The sequence below is a fragment of the Sphaerodactylus townsendi genome, linkage group LG01, assembly GCF_021028975.2.
Source record: "Sphaerodactylus townsendi isolate TG3544 linkage group LG01, MPM_Stown_v2.3, whole genome shotgun sequence".
In the NCBI taxonomy this organism is placed as follows: domain Eukaryota; kingdom Metazoa; phylum Chordata; class Lepidosauria; order Squamata; family Sphaerodactylidae; genus Sphaerodactylus; species Sphaerodactylus townsendi.
Window position 1 is genome coordinate 54,875,143 of NC_059425.1, and position 13,279 is coordinate 54,888,421.

Sequence of the window (13,279 nt, forward strand, 5' to 3'; positions counted from 1 at the left end):
TTTTGGTGTTTTTTCGGCCTGCAGGGAGCACCATGATTTCAGGGCATCATCCAGAGACTGTTCTGACGATACCACCCAAGTTTGGCGATGTCTGGTTCAGGGGAAGCAAAGTTATGGATGCCCAAATGGAATGCCCCCATCACCATTGTTTTCAATGGGAGCTAACCTGAGATGGGGGCTACCCATTTGAGGGACCGTAACTTTGGTCCCCCTGAACATAACTTCACCAAACTTGGGTGGAATCATAAGAATAGTTAACAGATGATACCCTGAAATTTTGGTGTCACTAGCTTTAAAAATACATCCCTTCCAGGCACCCCAAGAAATTTGCCCAAGATTCTTCGTTTTGCAGTGACTTTCTCCGCTGTAGCTAATGAGGAATTTCTGAGGCAGGCTGCACATTTTTGAAGATAGAGGCACCAGACTTTCAAGGTGGCTCCAAGAGGCCTTGAGTAATAGCATCCAAGCTTGGTGAGCTTTGCTTCTGGAGTGGGGAGGGGGGGAGTTGAGAGAGTTCTGAGAGAACTCAGCCCACAGGCTTTCATGTGCAGGAGCGGGGAAACAAAATAAGCCTTTTGGGGGGCCCATAAAATTGAACCCCCAGAAGCAAAGGTCTCCAAACCTGGATGCTATTACCAGGAGGCCCTCCTGGAGCCACCCTGAAAGTCTGGTGCCTCTATCTTCAAAAATGTGCACCCTGCCTACACACTCAGAAATTCCTCATTAGCTACAATGGAGCAAAGTCACTGCAAAACAAAGAATCTTGGGCAAATTTCTTGGGGTGCCTGGAAGGGATGTATTTTTAAAGCTAGTGACACCAAAACTTCAGGGTATCATCTGTTAACTATTCTTATGATTCCGCCCAAGTTTGGTGAAGTTATGTTCGGGGGGACCAAAGTTACGGTCCCTCAAATGGGTAGCCCCATGTCAGGTTAGCTCCCATTGAAAACAATGGGAATGGGGCACCCCCTTTGGGGGTCCATAACTTTGGTTCCTCTGAACCAAACATCACCAAATTTGGGTGGTATCATCAGGGCAGTCTCTGGATGGTATCCTGGAAATTTGGTGCTGCTAGCTTTAAAAATGCGCCCCCTGCAGGCCGGAACGTGAAAAAACACTTAAAAATTCAAAAACACACAAACGACCCTGAAGTGTTGGCGCCCCCCCATGTGACTAAATGGGGGCGCCCGGGGACATGGGGTACCCCCTGTCCCTAGGCAGGAGCGCCACTGCTACCAAGAAAAATACCATCTGTACCTCATGAACAGGCACTGACCTCTGCTTCTTACTTGCCTTGAAAGCCCCTTTCTGAGCTCACCATAGGTGGATGTAGGCACAATGTGAGGGAATGCTGTTTAATTAGGTTCAAAGTCTGCACATATCTGCAACTGGTGTCATCAGAAAAAAATAACTATACATTTACATTTGCATATTTAGGTGATCTTGAGGAAGGGCAGAAGCAGTATGAATATAGAAGCGTACTGACATTTATCTTATTTTTCATGCATTCTTTCAGGTGGCCTAGCGCTGGCTCAAGTCTTGTTTTTTTATGTAAAATACCTTGTTCTCTTTGGTGTTCCTGCCCTCATTGTTCGAATGGATGGTCTCAAGCCTCCTGCCTTACCTCGCTGTGTAAGCACCATGTACAGTTTTTCTGGAATGTGGAGGTGAGCTTTATTTTATTGCTCATGTTAATTGAACATTCTTCTTTTGTGAAATAGCACCACAGCACACAGTGGTGTTGTGGTTATGCACCATCAGTTGCTTTGCATCCAAAAAGAAGCCTGCAAATTGACAAGCATCATGGTATATTCATTTGTAAATGCAATCTTTGAAAAATGTCCTTCCAGTTAATAGTGATTTTTTTTTGTCATGAAGGTGAAAAAAGTCTGCCTTTGGGATGTTTATTGTCTTAATGGTTAGAAATGAATCCAAATTACTTAGCTCCACTAGTCTGATAATTATTTTCTTCCCACATCTTTATGAAATATTATTCATTTTTCATTCCTCTCCTCCTTGAAAAAGGCAATTTGGGTAGAAATCTATAAAAGGAACAAGAAGTGATGTTTGATTAGGTAACCCTACAGGGAAATTGCTGAATGTGACACTTTTCACAGGCAATGGGCTTAAATCAGAAAAAGGTCACCTCAGGGATCTCCAGCTTCCATTTGTTTGAATGACCTGTTGCATGAATTTATCTGTTTGGAGAATGTTGTTGTTTGTTTTTATGTTTTTTCCATCTCTGTTGGCCTTTGTTTTGCAGGGTACATAACATGAGTTATGGATAGGATCATAGTCTCCTTGAATGGATAGGATCATAGTCTCCTTTTGAGCCTTTCTTTACTCAGGTGGCAGCTGTGCCCAGGAACGCTTTTTATCAGTTACATCTAATTTCCCCATCTGTTCCCTCTGTTGGGTGAAAGCATCATTTATGCAACAATAACCTCCCAGTAACGTGCTTTATGGGCAGGTGACCTTAAAATTGTCCAGAAGCAACAGCTGGTGCAAAATGCTGCACATTGGCATTTTTCAAGATGCCGTTATATTAACCTGTCCAATCTGATATGGGTGGGATCTTCTGCTCTGTAAACAAGGGCTTCTCAGTTTTTGCTAAGTTGAAATCTACAGTGAAGGCATGGTTCTGAATTCCATCACTGTTGGTGGTGTTCTCTGAGGTATGCAGATCAGTTCTTCCTATTCCGTTTGTAACAGCTCCTCTCCTCTCCAAGGTAATGCATTTAAACCCATGGAAACATTTTAAGAAGCAGATGGTCTTTATGCTGCAATTTGGTTACCGGTATATAGATTTTAATAATGTTGTTGGTATGTGCAAAGTTTTAAGTTTCAAATTTAACATTTTAGATTATTATAGGTTTCCTTGTTGTGCTTCTGCTTTTTAATCAGCCTTTTGAAATGGAAAGATAAATTGTATATTTTAATTATATAATTTAATTTATATGGTTAAGAGTGGTGGAGAACCTAGTTTGATTCCCCACTCCTCCACATGAGCAGCAGACTCTAATCTGGTGAACCAGGTTTTTTCCTTACTCCTACATATGAAGCCCCTGCTGAGTGACCATTGGCTAGTTGCAGTTCTCTCAGAACTCTCTCAGTCTCACCTACCTCACAAAGTATTCATTGTGGACTGGGGCATACCATTATAAAATTGCACCCCCCGCCCTCAGCTGCACCCCCACTCTGGCCAAAACTCTCTTACCTGCTCGTCCTACTTACTGTCAAGACACATGGCTACAGTGCTGCAGGAGAGCCAGTTCAGGCAGGGAAGGGCCAAGGCCCTTGGTGCAAAGTTACCAGCTCCTGGAGACAGTGGTGTTCCCAGGGGAGGCTGTAGAGGCTGCCCAGCCCCACTTCACTGTCAAGAAGCTCTTGGCAGCAGGGAGGCAAGCGATGGATGAGCAAGCGAGACAGGCGAGAGAGTGGGGCTAATTGGGTGGGCAAGCAGGGCAGGTGAATGAGCAGGCAGGCAGTATGAGTGGGGCAGGGGAGCTGACCAACTGGCCAGCCATGGGCTAACTGGGTGGGTGCATGAGGCAGGGGAGCGAGTGGGGCAGGCAGGTGAATGAGCAGGGCGGTCAGACTGTATGAGTGGGGCAGGGGAACTGGCCAGCCCGCCAGCCAAGGGGCTAACTGGATGGGGCAGGGAAGTGAGTGGGGCAGGCAGGTGAATGAGCAGGGCAGGCCGGCAGTGTGAGTGAGGCAGGGGAGCTGGGCAGGCAATTGAACTGGGTGAATTGAGCTGGCAGACAAAATTGTGCTGTTACTGCAAAAAAAGTCAGAGGAACTTTAAGAATAATGTACAGTGTTAAAGTACATAATTAAAGAGTAAGCAGTATAGGCTTTTGAATAACCCAGTCCAATGTAAATATGCAAATTTTGGAGGAAACTTCCAGAGCACAATAAAAAATGGACCTTGGTAGATACTGGGAGCTTGTTGTATGCTTCTGGATTTTGTCCAAGAGGATACATAATGTGGTGGATGGATTTTAATTTTGGCTAGGATAGCCTGGAATTTCTGTATTTTTTTAAAGTAGATACTCATTGCCAGGAAGTTGACTACACACACAGCTTTGTTTATTATATTGTACTTAAAAGGCCATCTTCTCCCATACTTTCCAACTCAACAGCTTAGATTCTCTTCTCAAGCAATGCTTTCTGTGTCCCCCATCTATAGAAACGAAGAGTGCTGACCAGAGACAGGACTTTTTCCAGTAGTTGCACCTTTCCTATTGAGTGTCTTCCTGCTTAGGCTCATCTGATGCCTACATTACTTTTTTTTAGGCACCAGACCAAAACATTTATTTTTATTCAAGCTTTTAACTAATGATTCCTATCTTTGCAAGCTGTCTTGGGGTCTGTTCATACCCTGTGGACTGTTCTGTGAATATGATTTAAGGCTGCTCAGTGTTTGTTTTACTATATTTGTTTTATACTGTTTTTATGCCCTGGTCTGTTTGGTTTTTATTGATTCAGCTTAATTTATTTAATTCAGCTCAAATGGGCCTCTGGAGTGGTAACATCCACGTTTCCTAAATAAATAAATATTATTCAAGACTCCTCCTACTTTGAGAACCAGGGCCTTTATTCTTACTTTCAGTGAGTTGTGTGGCTCATACCATTTAAATAGTAATAAGCTAGAACATCTTTGTGTTGTTTTGCTGTATTTTTAAAGGAGATTATAGAAACTAAAAGTATAAAATGGGATAACAATCTAAAATGAATGTTCTTTATTTTTGGTGGTATGGTAACTCAAACCATGAACATGAACAATAGAGTAGGTAGAACAGTTAGAGTGACTAAAAGTAGGCCTTTAAATTAAGCTCTTTTCTGAAATGCACTTCTTTTGTTATTGCACATTAAAGTAATTGGTTACTAGATTTTTTCTTGATTTCCCTATCATTTTGCTTGGCCTTATTCTTTGAACTGGCTGAACTGTTGCACCTCCACAAGAACAGTGCTCGTCCCCATCATGAAATTTCAAGTGGTGACATCTAAAAGCTTGTTACAGTGTGCGTCATCCACCAAGTTGCATTCACCTGTTGTCTCCATGCTTCCTAGTGTTGCTGGCAAGAGGATAGTTTCTTCACTTGGAAAGCTGCAGATAGTAACTTCCAGGTGTGACTGATTCCATGTGAAAGACCACCACACAGTAGATCATTTTTTGTTGACAGTTTTGAGGAACTGGCTTTTTCAATAACTGTAAGGTAGCTGGGTGTGCAAGTTATTAATTTGTGAATTTTCCACATCACTCTGATATTATACATTAAATTGAAAGCAGCACAAGTGGAGATGATCTATAACTAGCTTGGCTGGCAGAGTCAGAGCATGAAAAATGAGTTCAGAATGTGGGAGTGGGTATAGAGACTAAAATGTCTAAAGAAGCATTTAGAGGCCCAGAAATTATATGTGTTTTTGCTATAATTCAGAGAGCATCCAAATGGATTTTCAGCATCCAGAGTAGACTTAACCCCCTGAGAAAAGCAACTCAGATACTATGCAAAACTCTTCTGAAGCTAGAGACAAGCGATACTTGAAAGCAATAAGAACAAGGGACTTCTCCTGGTTATACTTCTGTGTTATTTTATTCTACTAATACTTCTGATTACTCAGTTGATGTTGATAGAAAAACTGGCAAAACCTGTTTACCAGAGGTGAAGATGAGGAAGAATGCACACAGTATATGCAGGCATCTTTTTTTCAAAATGCCTTCAAATCTGTGGAGAAGGGGGGAAAACACTCTTTTATCATCTTCTTCTAGCCTGAGTCTGAAAAACTGCTTATCATGTAGCAAGTATGGCTGTATTATGAGAAACACAAGTCTGAAACACTGATGCACAGAGCCACTCATGTGGTTCTTGGGATAAAAATGTGGCTGTAGTTACACAGTCCTGCTTTCCATTGCCTTGTATTTAGATATTTTTTCTGAGAGAAAAATTGAAGCTATCTTTATTGCCATTTTGCCAAGTTACATGTCTAAATACCTTGCTGAAACATGATCTAGGACAACTGGGATCTGTGTGTTAAAAATCAGATCATGTACAGTATTATCAAAGCTTGGTGAGGAGGAGAATCTCCTATGGCTACCCATGAGTTATGGGTCAATTTCAATTATCTAAGAAATCCTACAGAGCCTGCCCTCTGCTTCCCTTGAGTTATGGCTCCTTCATGCATTTGCAGTTCAAAGAATAAATCACAGCTGCCCATGAGATATCGTTTATTTGTTCTGTTTCTTCTATTGGAATATTGCTATTGGTACTAGAAGGCAGAGACAAAATCCTCACATTGAGAATATAGGTTGTAGATGGAGGAGGTCATTCCAAAATGGATTTAAGTAATTGCATATTTTCTGCATCAGGAGTATCTGGAATCTTTGAAGGGGTAGAGGAAGTCAATGTATAGACTAATGTAGAACTTTGATCATATTATCCTGGATCACAACACAGAGAGCCATGAGTAGAGGAGAGAACATCACTGAATTTGTGCATACTCACTGCAGAACTTTCTGCTGCTTCTCATGTTAGAGTGGAAAAGGAACTGAAAAATACCAGATGCCACAGGGCTCAAGATGGCAGGAGTATGACTTCTTGGTGCCTTCTCACATTATTTTTGCAGTGTGAGAATTGTTACAATGCAGCTTTTTTCTGTGCTTCTGTGAGAAGCCTGTTCTCCATGGGAAGAGTGGATTTTGCCCTACACCAGTGCCATCCCTCTTGATTTTTTTAAAATTACCCCTACATAAAATAAACACTTTGAAGTCTGAAAACTAACTTCAGCCTACACTATTGTGGGCACATGAAGTAGGTCCTAACTGGGCGGCGGAGGGGGGGGGGGATGAAAAAATGTGAATAGTAGATTCAAAAGCCATGAAATACAGAAAATTCTAGTTGAGACATATAGCCCCATCCAAGACAGGGAGCAAATACACTCTTGGGAGCAGTGGAACAGCTGCGCCGGCAGGTTCACCCTCTCTGGGACACTTGACCTGGTGGAGAGGTAAAACTGCCAATGTGCAGCTGCCACTGCCCTCCAGGGTGATGGGACATGGCTGTCATAGACAGACTTTCATCAAGCAGAATCAGAAGTAGCTTACAGCTGGGTCAGCAGTTAAATGTAAACAAACACCAAGTACAGCAGGGAAAAACAAAACCGAATCCAGAGTCCAAAGCAAGATCAACACCGGATGCAGGCACCAGACACATGAACAGTGGCTTCAAAGCCGAAGCATGATATCACTGCCACAACACAGCTTGATTTCCAACCCCTTTTATCGCAGATATCCCACCCACCAGTGCAATCACTTCATGCAGCTGTGTTACTTCAGTCTGGCTCCTGCGAAGACTTCTCATCAAGCCCAGCTCACCCCAGAGCTGCTAGCCTGCTGCTGCATCTCCTTCCCTTCCAACAGGCATGCAGCTTCCTCTGGTATCACTCTTGGAGCTCTGAGGACAAAGGGGGCAAGTGAGCTAGCAGGAAGCTAGCTTGACTCCTTCCCTGGTTTGGTATCAAGAAGCTGGGGAATCTCGAAGCTGGGGCCTGGCTGTAACTCCCAGCCTGCTTGCTCAGTTTGAGCCTCTGGACCTGGTCCTGGAGGGTTCTGCCTGAAGGTTCTGCCTGAGCCTCTGGGTCAGGTCTGGTAGGTATTGCAGGAGGGTTAGGCTCTGAACCTGTAAGCATTACTTGGGACTGTGGGACCAAAGCTGTTCCCTCTTCCCTGTCTGAGTCTGTGGACAGTGTGTGGATGAGAGGCATACCTGAGTTCCCAAGAGGGAATGTAGTGCTTGCCAAAAGTGAGAGGTGAACTACATCCCCTGGTCTGATATGATAACATCAGGGAGTCTAGATGGAATACATGGTGGAAGTACAATGCAGCTGTCTCACTAGCAGAGGGGAGTCCTGTGCATGGGGCGAAATTAGTGCTGGGATCCAAAAATTTTAGTAATAGGTTCCAATGGTGGTGGGATTCAAACAGTGGTGCCGCCACACACATGCACCTCCAGTCCCTATTGAGCAGGGAGGTTGCTTTAGTAACCCCTTCTCGGCACTCAGAAAAAATTAGTAACCACTTCTAGAGAAGTGGAGAGAACGGGTTGGATCCCATCTCTGGGCGAAATGTGTCTTTTTAGTGAATAAGTCCATGATAACTAGTGTGCTGGTGTATCCCTTGGAAACTGGTAAATCCATGCAGAAGCCAGCGTTTCTGTAGCTACTTCAGGGCATAGGGGTCTGATTGCTGCAGCTTCTCAATCCAATCCCTAAGCCATCTCTGGGGTGTAGAGTGCAAAGGTCTCTGGTGGCAGAATTGTGGCCTGTGGTGTTTCCTTGGTGGATGGTGGTCCAATACTCAGGTTTCCATGTAAAAATATCTGCTCTTTTATTCTGAGAACTGGGGATGTAGGTGATGGTGAAATTGAAGTGGGAGAAGATCTAGGATCACCAGATCTGCTGTTGATACACGTGGCAGGCTGTCTTTAGATGTTCCAAGTTCTGGTGAACCTGTACAGGATGCCAAGTGATGTATCCATACCTCAAAAGCCATTTTGATGGCCAGCAGTTTCTTTTTCCAGAGGGTGTAGTTTTTTCAGGTTAGTTGTCTGGAATAATAGGCACAGGGTTGTAATACCCCATCAGATGGACCCAGTTGCAGTAGCACAGCACCAGCTGCTCTGTTGGAGTCATCTGCTTCCACGAAGAAGGGTAGGTTTGCGTCTGGAAAGTGCAGGAGTGGTGCTGTCACAAATCATTGTTTCAATTGTTTGGCACGGCTCCTGAGCTTTTGTTGTCTACTGGAAGAGCTCCCGCGGCCGAAGCTGGTAAGTTATAGGCAGTGTGAGGGTTGCAAACTCCTGGATGAACTGTTGATAAAAAATGGAAAACCCAAGAAATCGCTCCACATCCTTGCAGTTCTGGGGAGGATGCCAGAACAGCGCAAAATACTTTGGTTGAAAGAAAAAGAAACTCCTATCATTCATAATATTCCTTACAAGTGCATAAAGGGATTATCTCGAATGCAGCTCTTTAATGCAATTCTAGAAAGGAATACAGACTACTGGTTTGCCTTTTATTGCAAATATATGCACTTAGACAGTGACTTCTGATTAAGTAAACCCATTTATTTACTGCAAATTTTTGTTTTAGGAAATATTTAATGAGCAGAATATTAAATAATTTTGCAGAGAGGGATTAACAACATCTGTTGGCAGATATTCAAGCCAATTTGTTAGAAAAACTTTATTGTGCTGTGATGTTCTCATGATAGGGATGAGTGGATTCCTGCAGCTCTCTGCCCTTTAGGGTTTATTCCAAGAATTTGATCCAAAGATCAATGGAGCCAAACTCCTAGCAGCAGAGAGAGAATATTCTCTGTCCTCTCTTTTTAAGCCTGTATTCTCTAGACTAGGCCCTGTGGGAAAGGATTTTTCTAAGTACCCTATGAAACACACTTCTGCAGTTTTGAAATTTAGAGAGCATGAACAATGCCCAAGGTGCCCCAGTATCTACAGAACTTTTCTAAAATTACTATGTTGTGGTAAATGAGCTTCATAGGCAAACGGCCTGTGTTTTAGGAGGACTCTTGTGCAAAGGCCTTGGTGAATATGTTCCCATTAATTCCTTAAAGCTCCTAGAATATCAGAGGGCAAAACAATTCTACAGAAGCATCGTTGACATTTAGGAAAGCTTTTATAGGTACAGAAGAAGTTTTCTAAGTTTAGCTAGAGCTTTAAATTCATCTAGAAAAATGCCACTGCGGTTCAGTGGTTCTGTAATCTGGAGAACCGGGTTCAATTCTCCATTCTTTCACAGGAAGCTCCTGGGTGACACTGCTTTTCCTACCCCTCTCCCTGAAAATAGTTCAGTTGAAATTTTCATTCTGAACTTGATTTATCACAGTATATTAGTATTTTTCAAACAAGTTTAAATTCCTACATAGGGCTGAACAAGAAATGTACTTCCTACAAGGAATACTGGGCGGGATCATCCTGTGCCTCTTTGCTGCTTTGTTCTGATTGGCTACTGTTCTACGGCGGGAAACGCAACCCCGTGTTTCCCTTTTTTTTAAAAAAAAAACCTACATAGGAGCTACATAGAGGCCATGCGACAAAGCGCCGTACAAATGAGGGCGAGATTTACATAGCTCTCGCCTCTTGTCAGAAATTTGGCGCAATTTTCGCCACGGCAGTTCTCTAGTTCTACGCATGCCCAAAACACTCAGCTGTGATTGGCTGAACGACGACTCCTGGTGCCAGAGATTCCGCACTTTACTGGAATGAAGCTGCGTTCGAGCGTGGTTCCCCAAAAAAGTAGTAGTTCCCAACTGGATTCGGAAATTTGACCGTTACACGGGGCGAAGCTGGTACAAAACTACGTCGACCCCAGTGGTTGTGCGGAGCACTTAGGTCGAACGCTGGTACAAAACTACGTCGACCCCAGTGGTTGTGCGGAGCACTTAGGTCGAACTTAGGTCGATAACGCAAGTGCGAAATCGACTTTGGAGTACTGTGTTCAGTTCTGGTCACCATATCTCAAAAAGGATGTCAAAGAGTTAGAAAAAGGGCAGAGAAGGGCAGAGGTGTTGATAGGCCAGAGTACGCCCAGTGCACACTCTGGCTTTTTCGCCCCCCCCCCCCATGGCATCCCCGCCATGTTTTCCAGGAGCCCCTGGGAAATGTAGTTCCCACCAGGCCCAGGCAACGCAGGCAGGCTTCTTCTCTGGGATGTTCCATTCCTAAAATTAAGTGGGGGTGCCATGGGGGGTGGGGGGAGCGCAGGGGCCTGCGGGGGGATTTTTCCACCCCCCCACGTGACCAGAATCGGTGCGCCCAGTGCGTTGTGCGCCCCCCCGTCCCCTGGTGGCTTCGCCACTGGAGAAGGGCAACGAGGATGATTGAGGGATTGGAACACCTTCCCTATGCATGGGATAGAAAATGTTGACAAAGAGAAATTTTTCTCTCTTTCTCACAATACTAAAACCAGGGGGCATACATTGAAAATGCTGGGTGGAAGAATAAGGACTAATGAAAGGAAACATTTCTTCACACAACGTGTGATTGGTGTTTGAAATATGCTGCCATAGGAAGTGGTGATGGCCACTAACCTGGATAGCTTTAAAAGGGGCTTGGACAGATTTATGGAAGAGAAGTTGATGTATGTCTACCAATCTTGATCCTCTTTGATCTGAGATTGCAAATGCCTTAACAGTCCAGGTGCTCAGGAGCAACAGCCGCAGAAGGCCATTGCTTTCACATCCTGCATGTGAGCTCCGAAAGGCATCTGGTGGGCCACTGCGAGTAGCAGAGAGCTGGACTAGATGGACTCTGGTCTGATCCAGCAGGCTCTTCCTTATGTTCTTATGTTCTCATAATCAGTTTTTCCCAGCTTCTGAACTTGGTAATTTGAGCTGATGTTGTATGTTATCTGTCTGGCAAGGGATGTTCCATAACAAGCAATCATTGTTACATGAGAGGAGATTTAAGTACTTCTGTAATTCATCTGTCTGTTATATTTAATGCATTTGACATCATAGGGATGCTCTTTATATAGGATATTTCTTTGTCACCTCTTCAGAGTCCTTTCATGTTCCAAAGCAATCAAGGCATGAAATAGCTGCTGAAGAATGGAGATTTTGTCTATGTATAGTCTGTGACTGGCCCATGGTTACTTAGCAAACTTCCATTGGACATTGGTAGTTCAGACCTGGAATATAATATCTCAGTCTTTCCAGTTTTGGGCACCAGAAGACCACCCTTCCCCCCAAAAAAGGTTCTGCATATTTTTTTTATTTTGTTGGTATTATATGATGGTCATTGACTTTGATTGCATACTGATGTCAGTTTTTAATATTTTTCTTCATATTTTAATTTTGATTGCATGTGGATCTTATTTGGAAAACTATCCTTAGAGACTTTGGTATGAGATGGGTTAGGGTTAAAACAATCAAGCAATGAATTGTGACATTTGAACATGTAACTCCCACCTTCAGTCTGGAATAGTGGGATTTGGTTTTGCTAAGACTCATCCCTGGCATCTTGTACCATTGATTTTTCTGCCTGTGTTGTCGAACACTTGAAGCTGTCAATACCGAACCAGAGCAGGACCTCAGGTGGAGATTTTTCACATTACCTAAAAAGTGTTTCTTTTCTCTTGAGATGCTGGGGATTGAAACTGTGACCTTCTGCATACAAGGTGGATCCTGTATAATGGAGCCAGTAGCTCCACCATTCAGCCTTACCTTCAGCTTGGATCTCAGGTGCTGAAGTAAGCTCAGGGAGTCTTAGGACTGATGCTTAAGAATTTTGCTCAAATCAGACATCATGCCAAAACACAGTTTGACTTCTAGATAGTGGAAGGACAAACTTTGATAGAGAACTACTTGTATGGTTTTGTTTTTCATCTGCACAGTGTATCCATTTCTAAGGAGCAGTGGCCCCCAGAAGCAGAATGAAGACCATGAATGTCACCTCAGTCATCATGCCAAAATATAATTAGTACCAACTATACTTTGCAAACCTTTTTCAAAACCATGGTTTCTATATTTCCTGAGGCATGATTTGTTGCAGTGTATGATCTGAGCCAGAGAATAGACATAGGTAGTTGCGGAATCAGTTGTGAAAGTCTCTCCGAATTGCAAGCTCTTTTTCTCAAGATTTAAACCAGGTTATTAATTACCAGATTTATAGGGGACCCTGCAGTGCTAATTGGTCACATACATTTTTTCAGCGTTCCCTTTACTTAGAAAAGATTCTCTCCAGCGAGATCTTTTTCTTGTGCAATTCGAATGCTGCATCAGCAGCACTGTATATTCTTTTATTCTTTGACCTAAATTTCTCTAGAGAACATGTTTTTTGAATGAGTGTGAGCCTCAGCTGGTATGAAGCCTGGTAATTTGATGTGATGAAGTTGAGCTACTTTTTTTAACTTCATAAGAACCTAGCCTATAATAAACATAATATAGTAATACCTTGGTGCATGATACCCAGATAACACTATTTAACCAGGCTTACCATATGGTGATAAAATAATTCTGCCAATGGAACTGAACTATTGAAAAATAACTTCAGGGCATCTGCAACATGGTAAGGGATGACTCATCAGATCCACAGGTTGTATTGTAAATGGAAACTAATCACAGTTTTGCACATGTTTGGCTTTCAGATGTGAACATTATTGCTATCTCAGGAAGGGGGGAAAGCTTTGTATCTTCTTTTATTTACTATTTGGCAGTGTGACTTTTTCATCAAGTGCTACCAGTTGAGCTTTAGTCTTT

General features: G+C 43.1%; 1 protein-coding gene across 9 annotated transcripts in view; it reads left to right on the forward strand.

Moving 5' to 3' along the window:
• HHAT (hedgehog acyltransferase) overlaps window positions 1-13,279 on the forward strand; it is a 226,444-nt gene that overhangs the window by 92,072 nt on the left and 121,093 nt on the right. For all 9 annotated transcript variants that reach the window (XR_007243560.1, XR_007243571.1, XM_048485244.1 and 6 more), the window contains one exon: window positions 1,517-1,667. Coding sequence is in view for 7 of the 9 variants with exons in the window: in XM_048485244.1 (XP_048341201.1) it covers window positions 1,517-1,667 (151 nt within the window). In the remaining 2 variants the exon portion in view is untranslated. The remainder of the gene's footprint in view (window positions 1-1,516; window positions 1,668-13,279) is intronic.